Source organism: Schistosoma mansoni, chromosome 1 (genome assembly GCF_000237925.1).
Source record: "Schistosoma mansoni strain Puerto Rico chromosome 1, complete genome".
In the NCBI taxonomy this organism is placed as follows: domain Eukaryota; kingdom Metazoa; phylum Platyhelminthes; class Trematoda; order Strigeidida; family Schistosomatidae; genus Schistosoma; species Schistosoma mansoni.
Window position 1 is genome coordinate 36,979,052 of NC_031495.1, and position 18,899 is coordinate 36,997,950.

Genomic DNA, 18,899 nt, shown 5'->3' on the forward strand with positions numbered 1-18,899 from the left:
CGTTAACGGCCGTAATTAATTTTAGCTAATAATAACAACCTGGAGAATGCGTGAGCTATTTTTTGTGTGGTGTTAGAAGATAATACCCAGTGGTTTGTGTTTGCTACGTAAATCCAGTTCACAAACTAGATGCCAATCAGTCAGTCAAACACCATATAGAACCTGGTATGTGTATACAATCGTTCTAGTTACCATACTTCATTAGCACAGCGAGATGAAACTGTAAAGCCGAATCGCAGAGTAGTAGATGTTTGAATAACTAAACTTCACCACTTTAACCCAAAAACTTATTCAGAATGGTTTACATGGTTCTAGATGGAACAAAATAAGTTTCTGATTAACAACCTTCCAAGCATAGAACTAGTTGATTACTGATGCCTCCACGTAAGTACCTAGCTATATAAAATAAGACGTACGATGGATGACTTTGATGGGGTCTTGTTTCCTGAGCTGGATGGTTTGGTCGTTGAGCTTTCAGTGTTGTTCTGAACGACATCATCAGCACAAACTTCATGTACAAGAAAAGTGTTCGAATTTCTTCACATATGATTCACAGCTTGTCCTGAAGACCTCGATCTTGATTGGTTATTATTGACCTTTACCCAGTCATTGTTCACTTCTTTATTTTGATTGTATCTCCCATTGATTTGGTTCTTGATCTTATATTTGTCCATAATTTTTCTGATTAGCTGATAAATTGAATCTATTTCAATGTGTTTGGTTATTGACCTGAGTGCCAAGCTTCTAAAAATTCTCTGGTGTTTTTTAAATTGCCTCTATCCAAGATCTCAACATTTCCCAGTCGAATGTGTCCACACTTGTTCATATGTATTGATATAAGCGAGGACATATCATGGCATCTGACAGCTAATTGATGTTCGTGCAGACGAAGATGAAGAGAGCATCTGCTTTGTCCGGTGTAGTGTTTTTCGCAGTTGGAACAACTTGATTTGTGTATGAGGTTCGGTTTTTATTCTTTTGTCCTTTCTTCATTTTACCACGCTGCAAGTGTGAAGAAAAATATCTAAAGACTATCTTCCAGAAGAATGACTACCAAATCAACTTCAAAAAATACCAACCAAACGCATCGGCAGAAACAAAATCAAGTACAGAAACCAACAAACAGATTATCCTACCATATATAAGACGTATATCAGAAATTACAACGAGATTGTTGAAGCCTTTTGGAATTGGTATAGCACACAAACCAACAAAATCACTCTAATCAATGCAAACCAAAGGAAAAATGACAGAAAAATAAAAATTGAACATCATCCATAAATTAAGTTCTTCAGTGATAATGGAGGATGAAAATCGCGATATTTATGTTTCTAATAATTATGAATAACGAACATACATTTTAAACTCGTGTCATTGTAAAATCTGCACTTCTGAAGACCCCATTTGATAGTTTTAGGTAGCGTAAAGTGGCTAGCGACCTCAGCCATCATGATATGCGATAAAATATCACATAGACGTTCTTTGATTATCTTTCACTGGGCGTATCACCATTAAGCAATCACATAAATAAATGGGCCGACAAATTCATCCCTATTTTCTTGAAGATAGGCGTCTAACGCTCCAATACCTTTTCCGTTAGCGGAGAGAACTATAAATTTGATATCCCAATAGCAAGCTTATAGAGATAATCATCGCGTGAATCTGATATCAATCGCACTATGGACTGGATTGCACAAATAATCAAAAAAGAAGTAACAGTTGTTTTGTAAAGACGCATTTATTTTTACAAGCCAATGAAAATGACAGGCATTTTAAAAGTAATTTACCCAGTTCAGTGTTACTGCTGACATTATTCAATACACATGATAAAGGTAAGAATTTAACATCATTTATACCCATATATATATATATATATATATATATATGCGACTGCATTCAGCCTGTATTTCATGTAGCGTCTAGATCGACGGAATTACACAAGGGGCGGTCAGTCCATATTTCAATTACCGTTAATTTATTACTTGCATAAATTTGAAGTGTTCCCATATTTCAGTAGCCTTTTAATGCAGTAAAATCGCAAACTCAAAGCAAAAAACACTATTCAATTTTTCCGTTTTGTAGTGGACACGTTGGCTAGATTGTTAACAGTTGCTCCATAAGTTGAGCTGGGATACCAATTACTCTATTTGACCCCACCGTGGTCCACAGAACAGCGTATTAAGAATAACTAGACAGTTCTAAATACTCGAAATTTGCTTCAGTCGACGTTTCGCGAAAGAGTAGAGGTCAAATATCAAATAACCAGTAAGTTTGAAATTTTGGTATTCATTCCAAAAAAAGGGAAAAGGGATAATTTTATCCCTTTGAAGATTATCTATATTCAACTAATAATCCGAAAAAACAACGCTTAATATTTGACATTCCATATAGATAGTTAAAACAAGATCGAATATTGAATCCTAACGACCACTACTCAAACTGCACAACGTTTTCAAACAAACTTTTGGATGACACACAGGCAGAAAACCGATGAAAATAGTCTTGCCAAATGCCTGAAAACTCCACCTGTGACTCCGTAAAAGTTACTGCTAGTTCCAAACCCACATAAAGGAGGAGGGTAGGGTATAAGGTCAGAAACCTCATCCCTTAGAAGACAACATTGCTTAAAAGAGACTAGCCAGTTTAAACTCTGCCCTTCTTCTTGAACCAAGATTTATAATACCGCATGATAAAAGCGGTATTTTCAGAAGTAACGAGGTTGATACAATTTTAAAACAAACAGAAAAACAATTTTTATAGGTACATGGACTGTACGGACAATGTGGAAGACCAGGACGACTAATCAAGTAACTACGAAAATGAGGAGATACAACTTGACAGTGCTCGGAATCAGCGAAATCCATTGGACCCAAGTTGAACAGTAAAGGTTAGGTACGGGAGAGATGCCACTGTACTCCGATCACAAAGACGGAAGTTCTCCACACACTCAGGGAGTTGCTCTGATGCTGTCCAAACATACACAAATACACTTATAGGATGGGAATCTCATGGATCCATGATCATCAAAGTATCCTTCAAAACAAACAAGGAGGGAATCACAATGAATTTTATTCAATGTTACGCACCCACCAAAAATAGCAAAGACGATGATAAAGATCAGTTCTAAAAGAGTCTGCAATCGATCATAGCGAAATACTCAGGAAAGGACCTGACAATCCTGATGGGAGACAGTGGAAAAAGCTGCAATAGAAGGAAGTGTAAGACAACTAAATGAGACGACGAAGAAACTGGCAGGGAAATATAGTAAAACAGAGAGACCGGTGAAGGACGAAGAAAGCAAGCCAATCACTGAGATTGGAGAGAAGAGTAATAGATGGATGGAACACTTTGAGGAACTCCTGAATAGATCAGCTCCATTGAATCTACCGGATATCGAAGCAGCACACAAGGAATTCCTATGGACGTCACTACACCAACGATCGAAGAAATCAAGATGGCCATCAGACAAATCAAGAGTGGGAAAGCAGCAGGACCTGACAGTATACCAGACGAAGCACTGAAGCTTGATTTAGAAGTAACTGAGAGTATGCTTCACCCTCTATTCAGGAAGATTTGGAAGGAAGAACAAGTGCCGATGGATTGGAAAGAAGGACACCTCATCAAGATACCAAAGAAAGGAGATCTGAGCAAATGTGAGAACTATAGAGGCATCACACTACTGTCAGTACCCGCAAACATTTTCAACAGTGTTGTTGAACCAGTTGAAAGACTCAGTAGATGTCCAACTTCGAGATCAACAGGTCAGACTCCGTAAGTATCGGTCGTGCACAGACCAGATCGCGACACTATGGATCATCACTGAACAATCAATTGGATGGAACTCGTCACTATACATCAACTTCCTTGACTGTGAGAAAGTATTCGATAGTGTGGATAGGAGAACATTATGGAAACTCCTTCAGCATTAAGGAGTACCTCGGAAAATCGCCAACATCATACGGAATTTATACGACGGACTACAAGGCAAGGTCGTGCATGGAGGAGAGCTGACAGACACATTCCGAATGAGTCAGACAAAGCTGCCTACTCTCCCTCTTTCTCTTTCTTCCGGTGGTTGAATGGATTATGAAGACCTCAACATCTGACAGGAAGCAAGGAATACAATGGAAAGCTCTCAATCAACTAGACGATTTGGACTTCTCAGATGACCTGGCCCCTCTATCTCATACACACTAACAAATGCAGATGAAGACAGTCAGTGTAGCAGCAGCCTCTTCAGCAGTAGGCCTCAACATACACAAGGAAAAAAGCAAGATCCTCAAATACAACATGAAAAACACCAACCAAATCGCACTTGATGGAGGAGCTCTGGAGAAGGGGAAACTTTCACGTACCTGGACTGCATCATCAGTGAACAAGGAGAATCTGATGCATATGTAAAGGCGAGGATTGGCAAAGCAAGGGCAGCAATCCTACCAGAATTTAGGCCGAGCTGTTAAGAATTGGACGATAACATCCAGACAACTATGAAACAATATGGCACAATCATTCATTTACTTCCTTATTTTGATTAAACATTGTATTTTCTATTATCACAAGTTGAATGTTGAAACCTTTGAAAAGTGAATCTCACACTCCGACTGTTCTTTTGCGCGATCTGAAAAAAGACCTATTCTAACCACCATTCTGGCCTCTGTGTTTAAAACGATGGATAAGTACCAGTACTTAAATTTTCTGGTTTCGGTAAGAAATGTGAACGCTATAATGTTGAGCTTAATTATATCTAGTTCAGTGAAATCTGAAAATCGAAAATGCGGAGTGACACTGACAGACCTGATTCGGGGAATTATAAAATGACACATTCTGGTCAGGTTATAGTGCACAACATTAGAGACAATAACGTGGAAATCTGATGACAATAGTCGAGACGATTGATAGCAAATAATGCTAGTCTATAGTACGAGACTTTTAGTGTCATTTGACAATCAGTAAAATGCCTGTTGACAGCCCAGTAACAGAACGCTGTATAGAGAATGAAATAGCACAAATGAAAATGCTCTATCATAGGCACACAATTTCTCTAAACAATTAGGTTGTCAGCAGTTAAGTAATAAAACATTCATAACACCTGAAGGTGTAGTATTAGGGCCTAGGATGTATCGGTCTACTTATCTACGCAACTAAGATAAAAGACATGTCCTATAGTCGAAAACTTCGCATATTATGACTACGAAACCTTCAAGATGTTGCGAGCAATCCGGAACATCATTTATTTTAACAATCAAAAGCTCATTTTTTAGGAAACCAGTGTGGAGCACATTCGAATCACTAATAGAATAACGTATTCAACATAAAAACGGAGGAATACATAGTAAGACCGCGCTCATGTGGACTACTAATTACTTCATTCAAGTGTTCAGTTGCCGGTCCAAACCTTCTCTGTTACTATAGGCTTCAAGGATCGCGTTCCAGTTTATCCTAACCCGCTTTTATCCATTTTTCCCCGTTTTTAGTGCACTGTATTTTTTTAACGGTTTTAGGCTTTTGCTAGCATCTATGAATCAGTTAACGTCAATGTATTCATGAAAAAATCATGCAAACGACCAGGATGCCATTTGCTGTTACATCTGGCATGCAGTGCGACAACTGCAAAGGTTGGTTCCATGAATCAAGCACAGATCACACAGCACTGCTTACAACAGACTCAAGAAGTCGGGTCATAGGTAGGAATGTGTCATATGCAACCCGGATGCTGAGGTTTGGCTGAGTAACAACATTGTCCCATTGACACGTCTGTGGAATAAATTGTCAGCAAACTTGAAAAAGCAGTCATAAAACGGGTAGACAAACAAGAACGTGCAATGAAAACAAGAAGAGGGACAGTGCGACTGTCGATGGAGCATGTAGCAATATTAGTGATGACATGCTGAAACCTAGCGCCATCATAACGTCGACGGTAATAGACTTCCTCAGCAAACTTGGGTCTCCCAGCAAAGAGTCCCTGAATGCACCAGTGGTTCCCAAAAATTCTCTAAGTGATTGAGACCAAGTTAGCAGAGTTAAAAAGCACCAGGCGTCACCGTTTAAGCTGAACATCCAAAGTATTGTACGGAAATCAACTGGTGACTTGGCTGGACACTCTACCCCTGAGAATATCCATCCGGTCATCAAAGAGCCTAGGAATCGGAAACGTGCTTCGACTTCCAAACAACAGGTTCCTCAACCTGAACGCACCGGAAGACAATAACGGTTCTTGACGATTCTCCCATAATCATGGACCTTAAGAAACCCTGAACTTCCCCTCAGTTTGCAGGACGAAAATAACAGAACTCTATTAGGAGAGTCAAACAAGAGGTTCAATTGACTCATGATTTCGATTTTTCAAAATTTCTAAAGTTTCCACAAAACCCCTTTCTTATAACGACAATGTGCTCACTAGTCACTGACTTCAAGAGGTATTTCCTGGAGTTCTAGTGAGAGGCGTGACCAGTGGAGTTCAACCGGGTCTGTTGTGAGATAGTAACCCACTGAAGACTGGTGGACGCTTGCTCAATTTCGTGCACTGGTTGAAGCTAAACATCAAAACCGCTGGATGCCGGCTCAGAAGTTCCAGAGGTTAAGTGCTCGCACGCGAGACTGATAGGTCCTGGGTTCGAATCTCACGTGGCGGGATCGTGGATTTGCACTGCTGAAGAGTTCCACAATGGGACGAAACGGTCGTCCAGTACTTCCATGTTTTCAATGGTGGTCTAGCTTCAACTGACTCATGATTTCAAGTACATAAAACATTATATAGATGGGCTACCTGTCTATTCACGTAACGCTCATAATACAAACAGGAAGGAGAAGCTCACGCGTTTCAAATTAAAAACATAAGCTACTTATCCATGAACGTCGCGAGTTTACCGAATAAAATGGATGAGCTTGGTGAAGTTAGCAGTGCTAATGGTGCTTATCTGATAAGAATATCTTAATCTTGGATAACTCCTCGGTTTAAGGAACAGTAACTAGCAATACCCGTGATGTATTTGTTTCCCAATGAGAGAAAAGCGGGAATTGAGGATGTAGGAAGAAATTTACAACAGGGGCAACTTTAAGCTATTCTCTAGACTGTCGAATACAGAGTCATGGTTTCGCTAAAGTCAGAACAATTAAGCTATTTGGCTCTGATGTTCAACTCTATTCCCAGTGTCCGCTTACTCGCCTCATTAGACTCACAAACGGTAATGTTTCGCTCAATACAGTCTTCCTCTGGAATGAACTCCAACACTTCAATATTATTACTAATCCATTTAGTTAAGTTAAATTCTCCCAAACTCAGAAGTTCTTTGAGGAGTGAATACATCAGTTTGGCTTCTTCTGTAGTATCTACACTTATCTACATTTATCTTGATTGCCAGAAATCGTTTTCTGCAAGGCAAACGTGGCACAACACGGCGATGAGGTTGCTCCGAACAGATGGACTTTCGTTCTATAGACCTCTGGATCCTTTTCTAAGTCCCCACCTGGCCACCACAAATACCTAAGAGCATCTCGATCATTCGCCGGAACTACAACTTGATGGAACATGGCCTCAATGTTCGCCGTAAGGCCCATCGGTCGTTGCCGAAACCTGCTAAATACGTTTACTAGGTTATTGACTAAATCAGGTCCAGAATAAAGATTCTTGTTTAAAGACGTTCCAGCATACTGAGCTGCACAATCAAAAACTATTCCCAACTTGCTAGGCTTCTTGGGATGGAAGACAGGGTGATGAGGAAGATACCGAATTCGTCCTTCGGCGTGGTTATCGTTTACTTTTCCGGCATAATTTCGTTCTATATACTGAGTCATGGCGCTCGTATAGTCTGGGAGCAACTTCGTATCCCGAATAAGTCGACCTTTCAAACAGCTAATTCTACGTTCTGCTGATTTCTTATTATTAGGTAACTTGTGTTCGTGCCTCCATGGCAGAGCTATTTGATAGTGCAATTTAACCTTTGCACTGAATTTGATACAGTACTGAGTGCTATACAATCTTCTACAGACATCGACTTAGTACAACTAAATGGATCTATGAATTCAGTTGAGTACAATTGTTCAAACTTATCCTCTAATTCCTCTTTATCTGGGAGGTAATTAAGTACACGTTTGCTTCCGTGAAGTTACCGTGGGGACCGAACAACGTCCAACCTAATAGAGTCCTTACAGCAGACGGTTCATTCATCTCTACAGTTCTTACCTCTTTCATCTCGTGCACGCTCGGTGCGTTACACCCAATCAACAGTTTGACATTTTCGTTTTCTACTCTCGGAAAGCTTATGTCTTCTAAATGAGACCAAGACGCCATTTGATGCACCGTTGGCACAGTCCTTTGAACCGCTGGTAGTTTTGTTGACTGTCAACACTTCCTGCACTTTAACGGATGACAAGAAATCTATGGAGTTTAATTCTACATCGACCTCTTTGGATATCAATGACGATTCATTACTAAGAGTCTTTAAAGACACCATTTTTGGTTTCCCCTCGAGGCCTAATTCGTCAGCCAGATCATCAACAACGAGGGAAGTTTCGGATCAGCTATCTAGAAAGGCGCAAGTTTGAATAATCTTCTCACCGTTCTTTATCCATACAAACACCACTGCAAATGCTACTAGACTCTGTATATGCTTAACACATCCTTCAGTATAGAACTGGGTATTAATGTGAGCATCACTACTGCCATCCCTCTGTTCTTCTTGCTTCCTGTGTAACAGGGTATGGTGTCTCCAACCGCATCCTTTAACATCACATGACCTCGGCGATCGACAGTTTTCCGCCACATGGTTAGCCTTCAGACAAACATTACATAACTAGTGTCTAAGAACGAATTCTTTCCCTTCTGTAACACTCTTGTCTTTAAACTTCTGACATTAATCTAAGAAATGATCACCTGAGCACTCTAAAAAGGATGAACTACGTAAGTGAACATTGTCATCACTACTACTCGTATAAGATATCCTTGCTGTATTGTAATCTGCATTATTTCTCCTCTTTAAAACCCCGATATCCCTATTGTCACTATTACTACCGCGGTTAACGAGCAACCCATATCGAGTATTAGCCATATCGACTTGTTCCTTTACAAAGGCAGTAAGGTCGGCGGACAGAGGCACACGACCTCCTCTGATAATCTTATAAGCCGTCTTTAGCCACTTTTGTTGGACATGCGCCGGCAATTTCAAAACCATAGTTTCGATAGTTCTGGTAGAGTTCAGGTCAGAAACGTAATTCATTTGTTCGAGAGTCAAAAAGCATGCTTGTATTTCCCGGGAAAATTTTCTTAAACCATCTGTTTGGTTCCTCCTCATATTGGGAAAATTTAACAAGTTGTCGATGAACTTGCGTGCTATCACGCGTTTTTGACCAAACGTTTCTTCTAAAAGTTTTAGAGCTTGATGATAGCCTATCTCTGGTTCTAGTATAGCACAAAGAAGAATTGCGGCTTTGCTTCGCCGTCACAATATTGAACCAAGTAATTTAGTTTGGCTCTAAATCCACTACCCTCACTTCCGATACATTTCTCGAAATTTCTAATAAAATTCCAGTAATTTGTCGGTGTACCATCGAATCTTAAGATTTCCTTTTTTGGTAAATAGAGATTTTTTAATATTACATCCTCGCTGTTGCTTACCAATCGACCGAAACACTCACTGTTCTGGCGGCGTAACTTTTCTAGCTCAATTTCCTTTTCTAACTGAGTTATACATACTCTAGCTAGCTCTAATTCTACAATGCTATTAGTTTCGGGTTTGTTCTTTCCAAGTTGGTCCTCATCATAAACTCCCAGATGATGCGATGGTAACTCTGGAACCTCATCGGAATCGTAGTATTTATTAGAAGTCATGTCATTAAGTATATCGAAGTTTACTGTTCAAAACTTTTTAGGAAGCAATTTCCTACAGCGGCAACTTTAAGCTATTCTCTAGACTGTCGAATGCAGAGTCTTGGTTTCGCCAAAGTCAGAACAAGTAAGCTATTTATAAGAACTCTCGTCTAAATTAGAGCGAATAGTTTCACAGTATTTGAGCGCCGAATTGATGTAAGACATTAAATAGGAATAATATATTTGTAAAATATCAGCGAATGAATTTTAATTAAACCCAACGTTTCGCCTGGCATTCTGGTCCAAGCTTTTTCAAGGAATTATAATCAAACATCAAAATTATCGAATATAAATAGGTACATGGTTCTCCGAGTTCATTATACACTGAATAAGTCATCCAATCAACGTTAACAAAAAGTCTAAACTAGGTATGTTTAAGAGATATGTGATGTGAAGTGACGAGTGTTCATATAACATATTGTATAGAAAAACGTAAGAGGTGAGAGGAGAAAATTACATTCACATTAAATATTGTCTCTTATCAGTGAATTTATAAGGGAAACATACAATTTGTAATATATGATATGAATCATATCTGTCACAGCATGTATAACATGAAGATAATTAAACAAAATAAAAATATAAAAGGTGAAATTTGAAAAGCGAATTTTGACTGTATGTATGTGTCATTTTTAATGTTCCAATGAATTGTTTAACAAATTCCGATAAGATAACAGATTAGAATCATTGAGTGTAATTGTTGTCATTTTAGATAATACGAACTAGATAAAAACATTAAGGAGTTCAGGTTATTACTTATTAATGATTAGCTGCCATGCCACTGCTAATTGTATTCCATCTCTCCTATTAATATTGTTTGGATTAGCCCAAATGTATAGGGCTTCAGCTGTTTGTCTTTCCTTGTAAGAATTGAAATCTTTTTGAAGGATTTTTGTGTGAACGAAATCAATTGTATGACCCGATTCTATCGAGTGTAATGCTATCGCTGATTTGTTCTCCAGGCTTTAAAACCGAAACTAAGACCATCTCTATGGTTTTCTCTATATCCGAAAAGCAACAAACCATGCAGATTTTATGGATTACCAAAAATACATAAAACAGATGTCCCAATAAGACCTATTGTTAATTATACCAATTCACCAACCTACAATCTTTCTAGATACCTAGCTAAGATTCTTAAACCATATGAAAGCACAATCAAACACGGAATAAAAAATTCGAATGATTTTAAAGATGTTATCTCTAATATTCATATAGAAGAAGATGAAATAATGGCAAGTTTTGATGTTTGCTCATTATTCACTAATGTTCCAATTAAGAAAACATTAGATATTATACATAATCTATTAGATTCCGACATTGATCTTAAACAGCGCTGTCCTCTATTTACCACGGATATTATTAAAGCGTTAGATCTATGTTTACATTCAACCATATTCAGTTTTCGAGGGGATTTATACAGACAGACAGAAGGTGTAGCTTTGGGATCACCAGTTTCCCCAATTATTGCTAACCTCTTTATGCATTCATTGGAAACTAGTGCCATCTCATTATGTTCTCAGGCACCAAAAGTATGGTTAAGATATGTAGATGACACCTTTGTCATTATAAAACGGGACCATTTGGATGAAATGTTTAAACTTATCAACAACTTTGATAGAAAAATCAAGTTCATCAAAGAGTTGGAATCTCCTGAAAACAAATTACCTTTCCTAGACTGTTTAGTTGAAAGGAAAGATTATGATAGTTTAAAAATTAGTATATTCCGAAAGCCGACAAATTCAGGAAAATTTCTAGATTTTAAATCGGCACATCCACACTCGACCAAAGTGACAGTAGTCAAAAATATGATTACAAGAGCTCAAAAACTTGTCACTGAACAAAACGATATGAAAACGGAAATAAATTTAATTACATCTACCCTAATGATGAACAATTATCCAAAAGATTTTATTAAAAGATTAATTAAGAATGAAAGAAAAGACGACATTGTTAATACAGAAAGATTACAGAAAAAGGAATGGTTTAACACAATGGTGTTCCCATATCGGAAAGGAGTTTCGGAAGATATTCGAAGAATCTTAAATAATCAAAATATAAGAGTATTTTTTCGAACAAACAATACTCTAAGATCAAAATTAGTAAGAATTAAGGATCCAATACATAAAGAAGAACAACAAAATTGTGTCTATGAAATCAAATGTAGTGACTGTAATGCAACGTATGTAGGTGAAACATCAAGACAACTGAATGTGAGGGTGAAGGAACACAAACAATGCTTGAAACACATTCCTAAATCCTCAGATGATGTAAGGAAACTGGAGAACAAATCAGCGACAGCATTACACTCGATAGAATCGGGTCATACAATTGATTTCGTTCACACAAAAATCCTTCAAAAAGATTTCAATTCTTACAAGGAAAGACAAACAGCTGAAGCCCTATACATTTGGGCTAATCCAAACAATATTAATAGGAGAGATGGAGTACAATTAGCAGTGCCATGGCAGCTAATCATTAATAAGTAATAACCTGAACTCCTTAATGTTTTTATCTAGTTCGTATTATCTAAAATGACAACAATTACACTCAATGATTCTAATCTGTTATCTTATCGGAATTTGTTAAACAATTCATTGGAACATTAAAAATGACACATACATACAGTCAAAATTCGCTTTTCAAATTTCACCTTTTATATTTTTATTTTGTTTAATTATCTTCATGTTATACATGCTGTGACAGATATGATTCATATCATATATTACAAATTGTATGTTTCCCTTATAAATTCACTGATAAGAGACAATATTTAATGTGAATGTAATTTTCTCCTCTCACCTCTTACGTTTTTCTATACAATATGTTATATGAACACTCATCACTTCACATCACATATCTCTTAAACATACCTAGTTTAGACTTTTTGTTAACGTTGATTGGATGACTTATTCAGTGTATAATGAACTCGGAGAACCATGTACCTATTTATATTCGATAATTTTGATGTTTGATTATAATTCCTTGAAAAAGCTTGGACCAGAATGCCAGGCGAAACGTTGGGTTTAATTAAAATTCATTCGCTGATATTTTACAAATATATTATTCCTATTCAAGTAAGCTATTTGTTTTTCTAAACTCTATCTGTTTCTAAAACGTTAACTTACAACGTCAGTGTGCAAATAAACAGTATAGTTTATTACATAGGGTAAAAGAGAGACATAATGACATACCGTACAGTAACTGGAGAATAGGAAAAATGAGTCAACAAGGCGAATATTGTTTTAGAATGAACGTAAAATTGTGATTGGTGGATAAATCAAAGACATAGTCATACAAGGTCAAAGAAGTTAGGGTGGTTGTGAGCGTTTCACTTATCATTGGTGTGTTCGCTTATCGAAGTCACTTTACAAGGGGGTGGAGTAGCCTTATATATACGATCGTGCCTGGAGGTACACTAAGTTCACAACCAAGAGTTTATCAATCTTGATGAATCCGTACAGTGCCCCGCGAGATCGTCTGCCATCTCGAGGTGTCTAACTGGAGTCATCTACAGGAATCTCACTGCTGAAATCAAGTACGACAATCGTATGCTGGAAGAATTTTCCCGCTCTACACGTCTCGCATTCATTCACATTCTAATTGTAGGGGACTTCAATCTTCCTAAGATTAATTTCGCCGAACATACGTATATTAGAGGTGAAAACTTAACTTAAACTCGGGACTATTCGAAAATACGAAGTCGACAACTAGTTGAGGAACCAGTCAGTCGCGATCATGCTCAGGCTGGGTAGTTACGAATGAAGAATACCAAGTTGACAACTACTCCATTCTGGCCTGCCCAGTGAGAAACGATTAGGCCGTCATGGCTTTCAGTTTTATCAGCGAAACTGAGCTAAGTCATCCTACAAACAATAGGCGCTGGAATTACAAACGGTTGAATGTATCAGAATCAGAAGACAGTCTATAGCAGATGGATTGGGAAGTTCCCCTTCAACTTCATGTGGATGCTTATTGGGATTTCTTACTGTACACGACCTTATGTGCGGCAAAGCAGCCTGTTCCTCTTATGATTCTCAAAATCTACAAGAAATGTACAATCATCAAGAACCTCACTCTTCGTTTGCCAAGCCGCCAAAGGCACTGCTGGGCAGAATACAAACGAACTGATAACAACTGCGCATACGGAAAATACAAGCAAATAAGAAAAATATGCTTAAGGTCAAGAAAAGAAAACAGGCTTCAGTACGAGATAAAGCTTATCGATAAATTTGTCTCCGATCGAGCAAGCTTGTTCCATTATGCAGCCTCTCTTCGACAAGCCAAAACTGGAACTTCCGGATATAGTTCATTCTCCTATACTGAGGGAAGCAGTTACAATCTTTGCAACACCGCTTAGTGTGATGCTATCAAACTTGCCACACCCAGGTACATTACCAGAAATTTGGAAGCTGGCTCACATCACACCAATTTTCAGAGGATGTTGACGCAGCGAACCTCCAAGCTCCCAACCAGTGTCTCTTCTCTCTATACCCCCAAAATTTATGGAGTCCCTGATATGTGACAATATACACGACCATTTACTTTTCTTAAAATTCTTTTCATCCAAACAGCACAGTTTCAGAAGTGGTCACTCTCGTATAGCCAACGTGCTGACGATGGTGGACAGACGGAGAACCATCCTTGATCACAAGAGGAAAGTTGACATCATTAACCTTGACTTCTCAAAAGCTTTTGATAGGGTCAACCATATATGTCTTATCAATAAGCTTAAACGATTGGGTATCAAACCACCTTTACTTGATTGGCTCACTTCATATTTAAAAATCGACATTTCAGAGTCAGGGTTAACTTCACTTTCTCTCAGGCTATGAAATGTCCTAGTGAGGTCTTCCAGGGTTCAGTACTAGGACCTCTACTTTTCTTGATTTATATACACCATCCTCCACAACAGTTATCGTCAAATTTGTTACTTTTTGCTGCTGATGGGAAACTTTAGAGTGAGATACGCAACCAAGAGCACATACTGGCGCTTGTGGAGGATCTGACTCGACTTCGAAGTTGGGTAGATGACAACAGACTTACTTTTAACACTTCAAAGTGTAAAGTAGTCCATCTGAGACATGTTGCAGACTACAGTTACAACTTAGGCAACTCCTCTCTAGAAGCATCCATAGTTGGAAAAGATGTGTGAGTGCTCGTACCCTACGATTTAGAGTGTTACGCTAACTGAGACAAAAATGCCTTCTGAGCAAACCTTGCACTGGTAACATTGAAGCGCATTTTTAGCCAGTTTGATAGAAGAACTTTCCACATAATCTTCAACAGTTTTATTCGTCATATTTAGAATACGGAAACATAGTATTCCCCCACTCTAAAAGGATAGTGACATTCTGGAGCGTATCCAACGGTGAGCCAAGAAATCAGTTCGAGGACTCAAATGCAAGCCATATGAAGAACGCCTTTAATCACTATACCTTTAGCAATAAGAGTATAGGCGTCTTATTGGTGACCTAATGATTAATTGTATCCTTAACACTTCTAGAAATCCCCTTAAACACCTACTTAAGTCTAGCTCCAACGAAAACCTTAGGAGTAACACCCAGAAACTGGAGATATAACGCAGCAGAACTGACTGTAGACACAACTTCTACTCCTTAATAGTTGTCAAATGCTGAAATTCGCTGCCACCTGAGCCAGTCCAAGCGACTTCTCAGGAGTCCTTTAAGAGGCAACTTGACATATTCTTAATGACTAAAGACTGTATCTTACTATGATATACCAATTGGTATATCATAGTAATAGGTTAACCTCTTTTTCATTTTTATCATTACTATACCTAGGTTCCTGACTGGAGGTATTGGTGATCCACTGCTACTAGATACGGAAGCCCATTAAACGCATGCTTCTTCCATTCCGTTCTAACTTTTGAAGGGTGTACGGCGCTTCACTAAACGTCAAGGTCATCTCCGGCACCAATTTAAGTATCTCGGTCTGATGAAACGTCTTGGAAAAAACAAAAAGAGGCGGTGGCAATATTGCTACAGGGATATCGATTCCAAAATCCAAGACGCAGTTATTCACAAAAGAATGTAAGTTGTAGTACAGATAAACTAACACGCCACAGAATTGACCACGACTTTGCACAAGTGTCAACACTAAGCAAAATAAGTGAGTGACTTATCAAATCCGTTAACCGTGATCTAGACGATATCGTAAAGGGAGATAAGAATTCAGCGAAACCTTTCAACGATATCCCTAGCGCATGCGACCGAAGGTTGCATACCTCGCTGCCAAAATTGGAAAAGAGAAAACTTGCTGAAATTGATATTTGGAAAGGTTGTCCAGTTTATGTTCGTACTTATAAATATTCAGATGTACCAGCTTCGATGTCTTCTGGTAAAGGGTCCACTGGGAAAAACGCAGTCGATAAGGATCCAGGAAACCATTCCCTACCTTGTCCAGGACAATCATACAATCCTACTTTGCACGACCACTTATCCCTCATTTCACGACTAAAAACTATCGAGTCTGCAAAACGAAAACGAGAGCTTAAAACAGAGCGCTTTGTTAGCAGCCTAAGAGGTGTTAAGTCGGTAAGAATGATGTTGGCACTTAATATTTTCAGCCACCGAACCCTCTTAAAGATATGGAAAAGTTCCTCCATTCATTAAATACTGAGTCAAACGTCACAAAAAATAATGAAGAAGTTGATGAGGTTTTACTGCCTCGCAAGAAGCCTAAGAAAATGGACGCTCAAAAAAAAATGAAAAACGATCTTGAAAAGTAAGACTTAGTAATTGGGATTACTTTTCCAGTTTACCTAAGTTGCTTAAGGAAATCAAACGTGAAAAGAAAATCAGGGAAAGGCGAAAGTTAGCAGCCAAAGCTAAAAATGAGACTCGTGATAAACTGAAAAAAGTTAATTTGAATATCCCGTTTCAATTACCAAATGAGATATCGTCATCATTAAGAAAGTTGTGTGTAAGTCATACCTTTGCGGTTTTGTAATCCTATTGTTCTAATCATAACTAAATTACTCTACTAAACTGATAGATATTCAAAAACTCATCACATCAGAGACACCGTTAGGAATTGATAAGCGTAAACCAATCCATAAAAATGCATATTGCCGGTCAAAAACTTGATTCAAGGCGATGGATCTTTAGTGTGCTCACGTGGCACCCTGCAGTCTATTTTGCAAAAAAATTATAAGATTTACAATTTAGTCATCCGTCATTTAAATCTACTGAGCTACAGTTGAATGCAGCGCGCAGACACGTTCTCTGGAAGACAATAATTTGGTCTTCGTATATTATTACTTGTATATCGTGATTACTGTTGTTACTTCCCGCTACTTCCCTATTGCAATGGGATGCTGATTGTGTAGTTCAATAACGATACCATGATACATTTGGTAGTTTCGTTTGAGAACCTGTGCATAGCAAGGTTTCAATACTGTAGCATTTGACCTAACAACGTACAAAAAAGTCGGTTAGAGTTTTTTTACATTGTATTAATTCACCAATTATAAATATCTGCGTTCAAACTTAAACTATATGTGTATGAGAGCTTGTTTTTTTACTCATTTGTCGTGATCAAATCAGGTGAGTCAAGTGCTTAAACCAGCAATCCTTTTCCGTGCACACAACTAAACGCCAAATCACTTAGTTTAGTAGCTGGTGTTTGTTATGTGCGGTTGTTAAGCAAAATCAGTATTTACGTTGAAACAGTGTTATGCATCAACTGTCGACTTGAAATAATATGAATGTATAAACTTTCCAATCTATTCTCATAAACTAACTGTGATTATTCTATTTCAGCCGGAAGGCCATTTATTTCATGAGGTTGAACGTCGGCGAAACAGATGTCCACGTGCTCGAAAAACGTTGGGTAGCAAACGCAAAAGCACACCATTTGAACGCAAGCGCTAAGTAAACATACCAATGTAATCATCTAGATTGCTTGTAAATATCTGTGAGTATTATCCTATCCAGCGAAACCGGTGTTTTCTATTTACTGTATTTCACGGTATTCAGTAGACCAGTCATTGCTAAACATACAAACCTGTTGTAAGGGTTCACCGTTCCTTGGATATATGTTATTTTTTATGACAGCTTTTTTCTTGGAGAATGAAGAAATATCTTATAAGTTTGTGTTTGAGCTACTTTGACTCCTTACCGTTCATAAATTCAACAAAAATCACAGATGATACATTAGAGTTGGGCAGTTGTGGACAACTGTATACATATTTGTTAGGGATCTGTCACGAGCAACTAGGATGTTCAGTGGTCCTCAACAACAATTGAACTACAATCACTTAAGATCTAGCGACAATTTCTGTGTAAACTGGGCCGTTGTTTACTTCAGAGAAAATCAATAAGACGAGCCTTTCTACATTGAATTAGGGATTATTGGTTAGATTAACTGAAGTATTGAAAACGAGACCTTGTTCCGTGAGTTAAATCGAGTGTTGATCATTAAGTTTTATGAGGAAGAGTAAGGAATTTCTTGGAATTGATTACCATCGGATATCTAGCTGTGAAAGACGTTATTTGCGGGACAGCTGATATATACAGATTTAAATCGAGGTATTTCGACGGGGTCATTACTATCCCAACTCTGATTATCAAGAGCTTATCATTCAATGTAAGAGCAGACAAGTTTTTGATGTGTTTTTATCTTTCACTGGTAAAACAAGCATACTGGTCGCTTTCTAATCAGGTACTGCTTTAGAACAACACATAAACGAGCGATATTGTTTTCAGTTAGATTCTTACCAGGATCTAAACTAATATACACTAGTATTTATATGCATTTATAAAGATATACCAACTTAGTTTATGAGTCAGTGACAACAGTGAAACAGGTTACATAAATAGACAGGTTAAACAAAACGTACACATTGATAGTATGACGGCAGGTGTACTAGTTGTGAAAATAATTAAAGCTTAAATTAATATGCCATCACAGGAAGTAGGTCGACGATTTGGAAAAGTTGATGCTGAAATACCACCCACTGTAAATTATGGAAATCACTTAGTCAGAAGTGTCCAAATAGTCTGACTGTGCA

The 18,899-nt window shown here is 38.0% G+C and overlaps 1 protein-coding gene across 1 annotated transcript; it reads left to right on the top strand.

Moving 5' to 3' along the window:
* The first annotated feature begins 15,822 nt into the window (after window positions 1-15,822).
* Window positions 15,823-17,936, top strand: Smp_083680 (hypothetical protein). Its single transcript, XM_018794289.1, has 7 exons — window positions 15,823-15,918; window positions 15,954-15,997; window positions 16,034-16,165; window positions 16,202-16,422; window positions 16,455-16,612; window positions 16,645-16,810; window positions 17,650-17,936. The coding sequence occupies exons 1-7, from the start codon at window positions 15,824-15,826 to the stop codon at window positions 17,758-17,760; spliced, it is 927 nt and encodes a 308-aa protein (XP_018648716.1). The 5' UTR covers window position 15,823; the 3' UTR covers window positions 17,761-17,936.
* The last annotated feature ends 963 nt before the right edge of the window (window positions 17,937-18,899 follow it).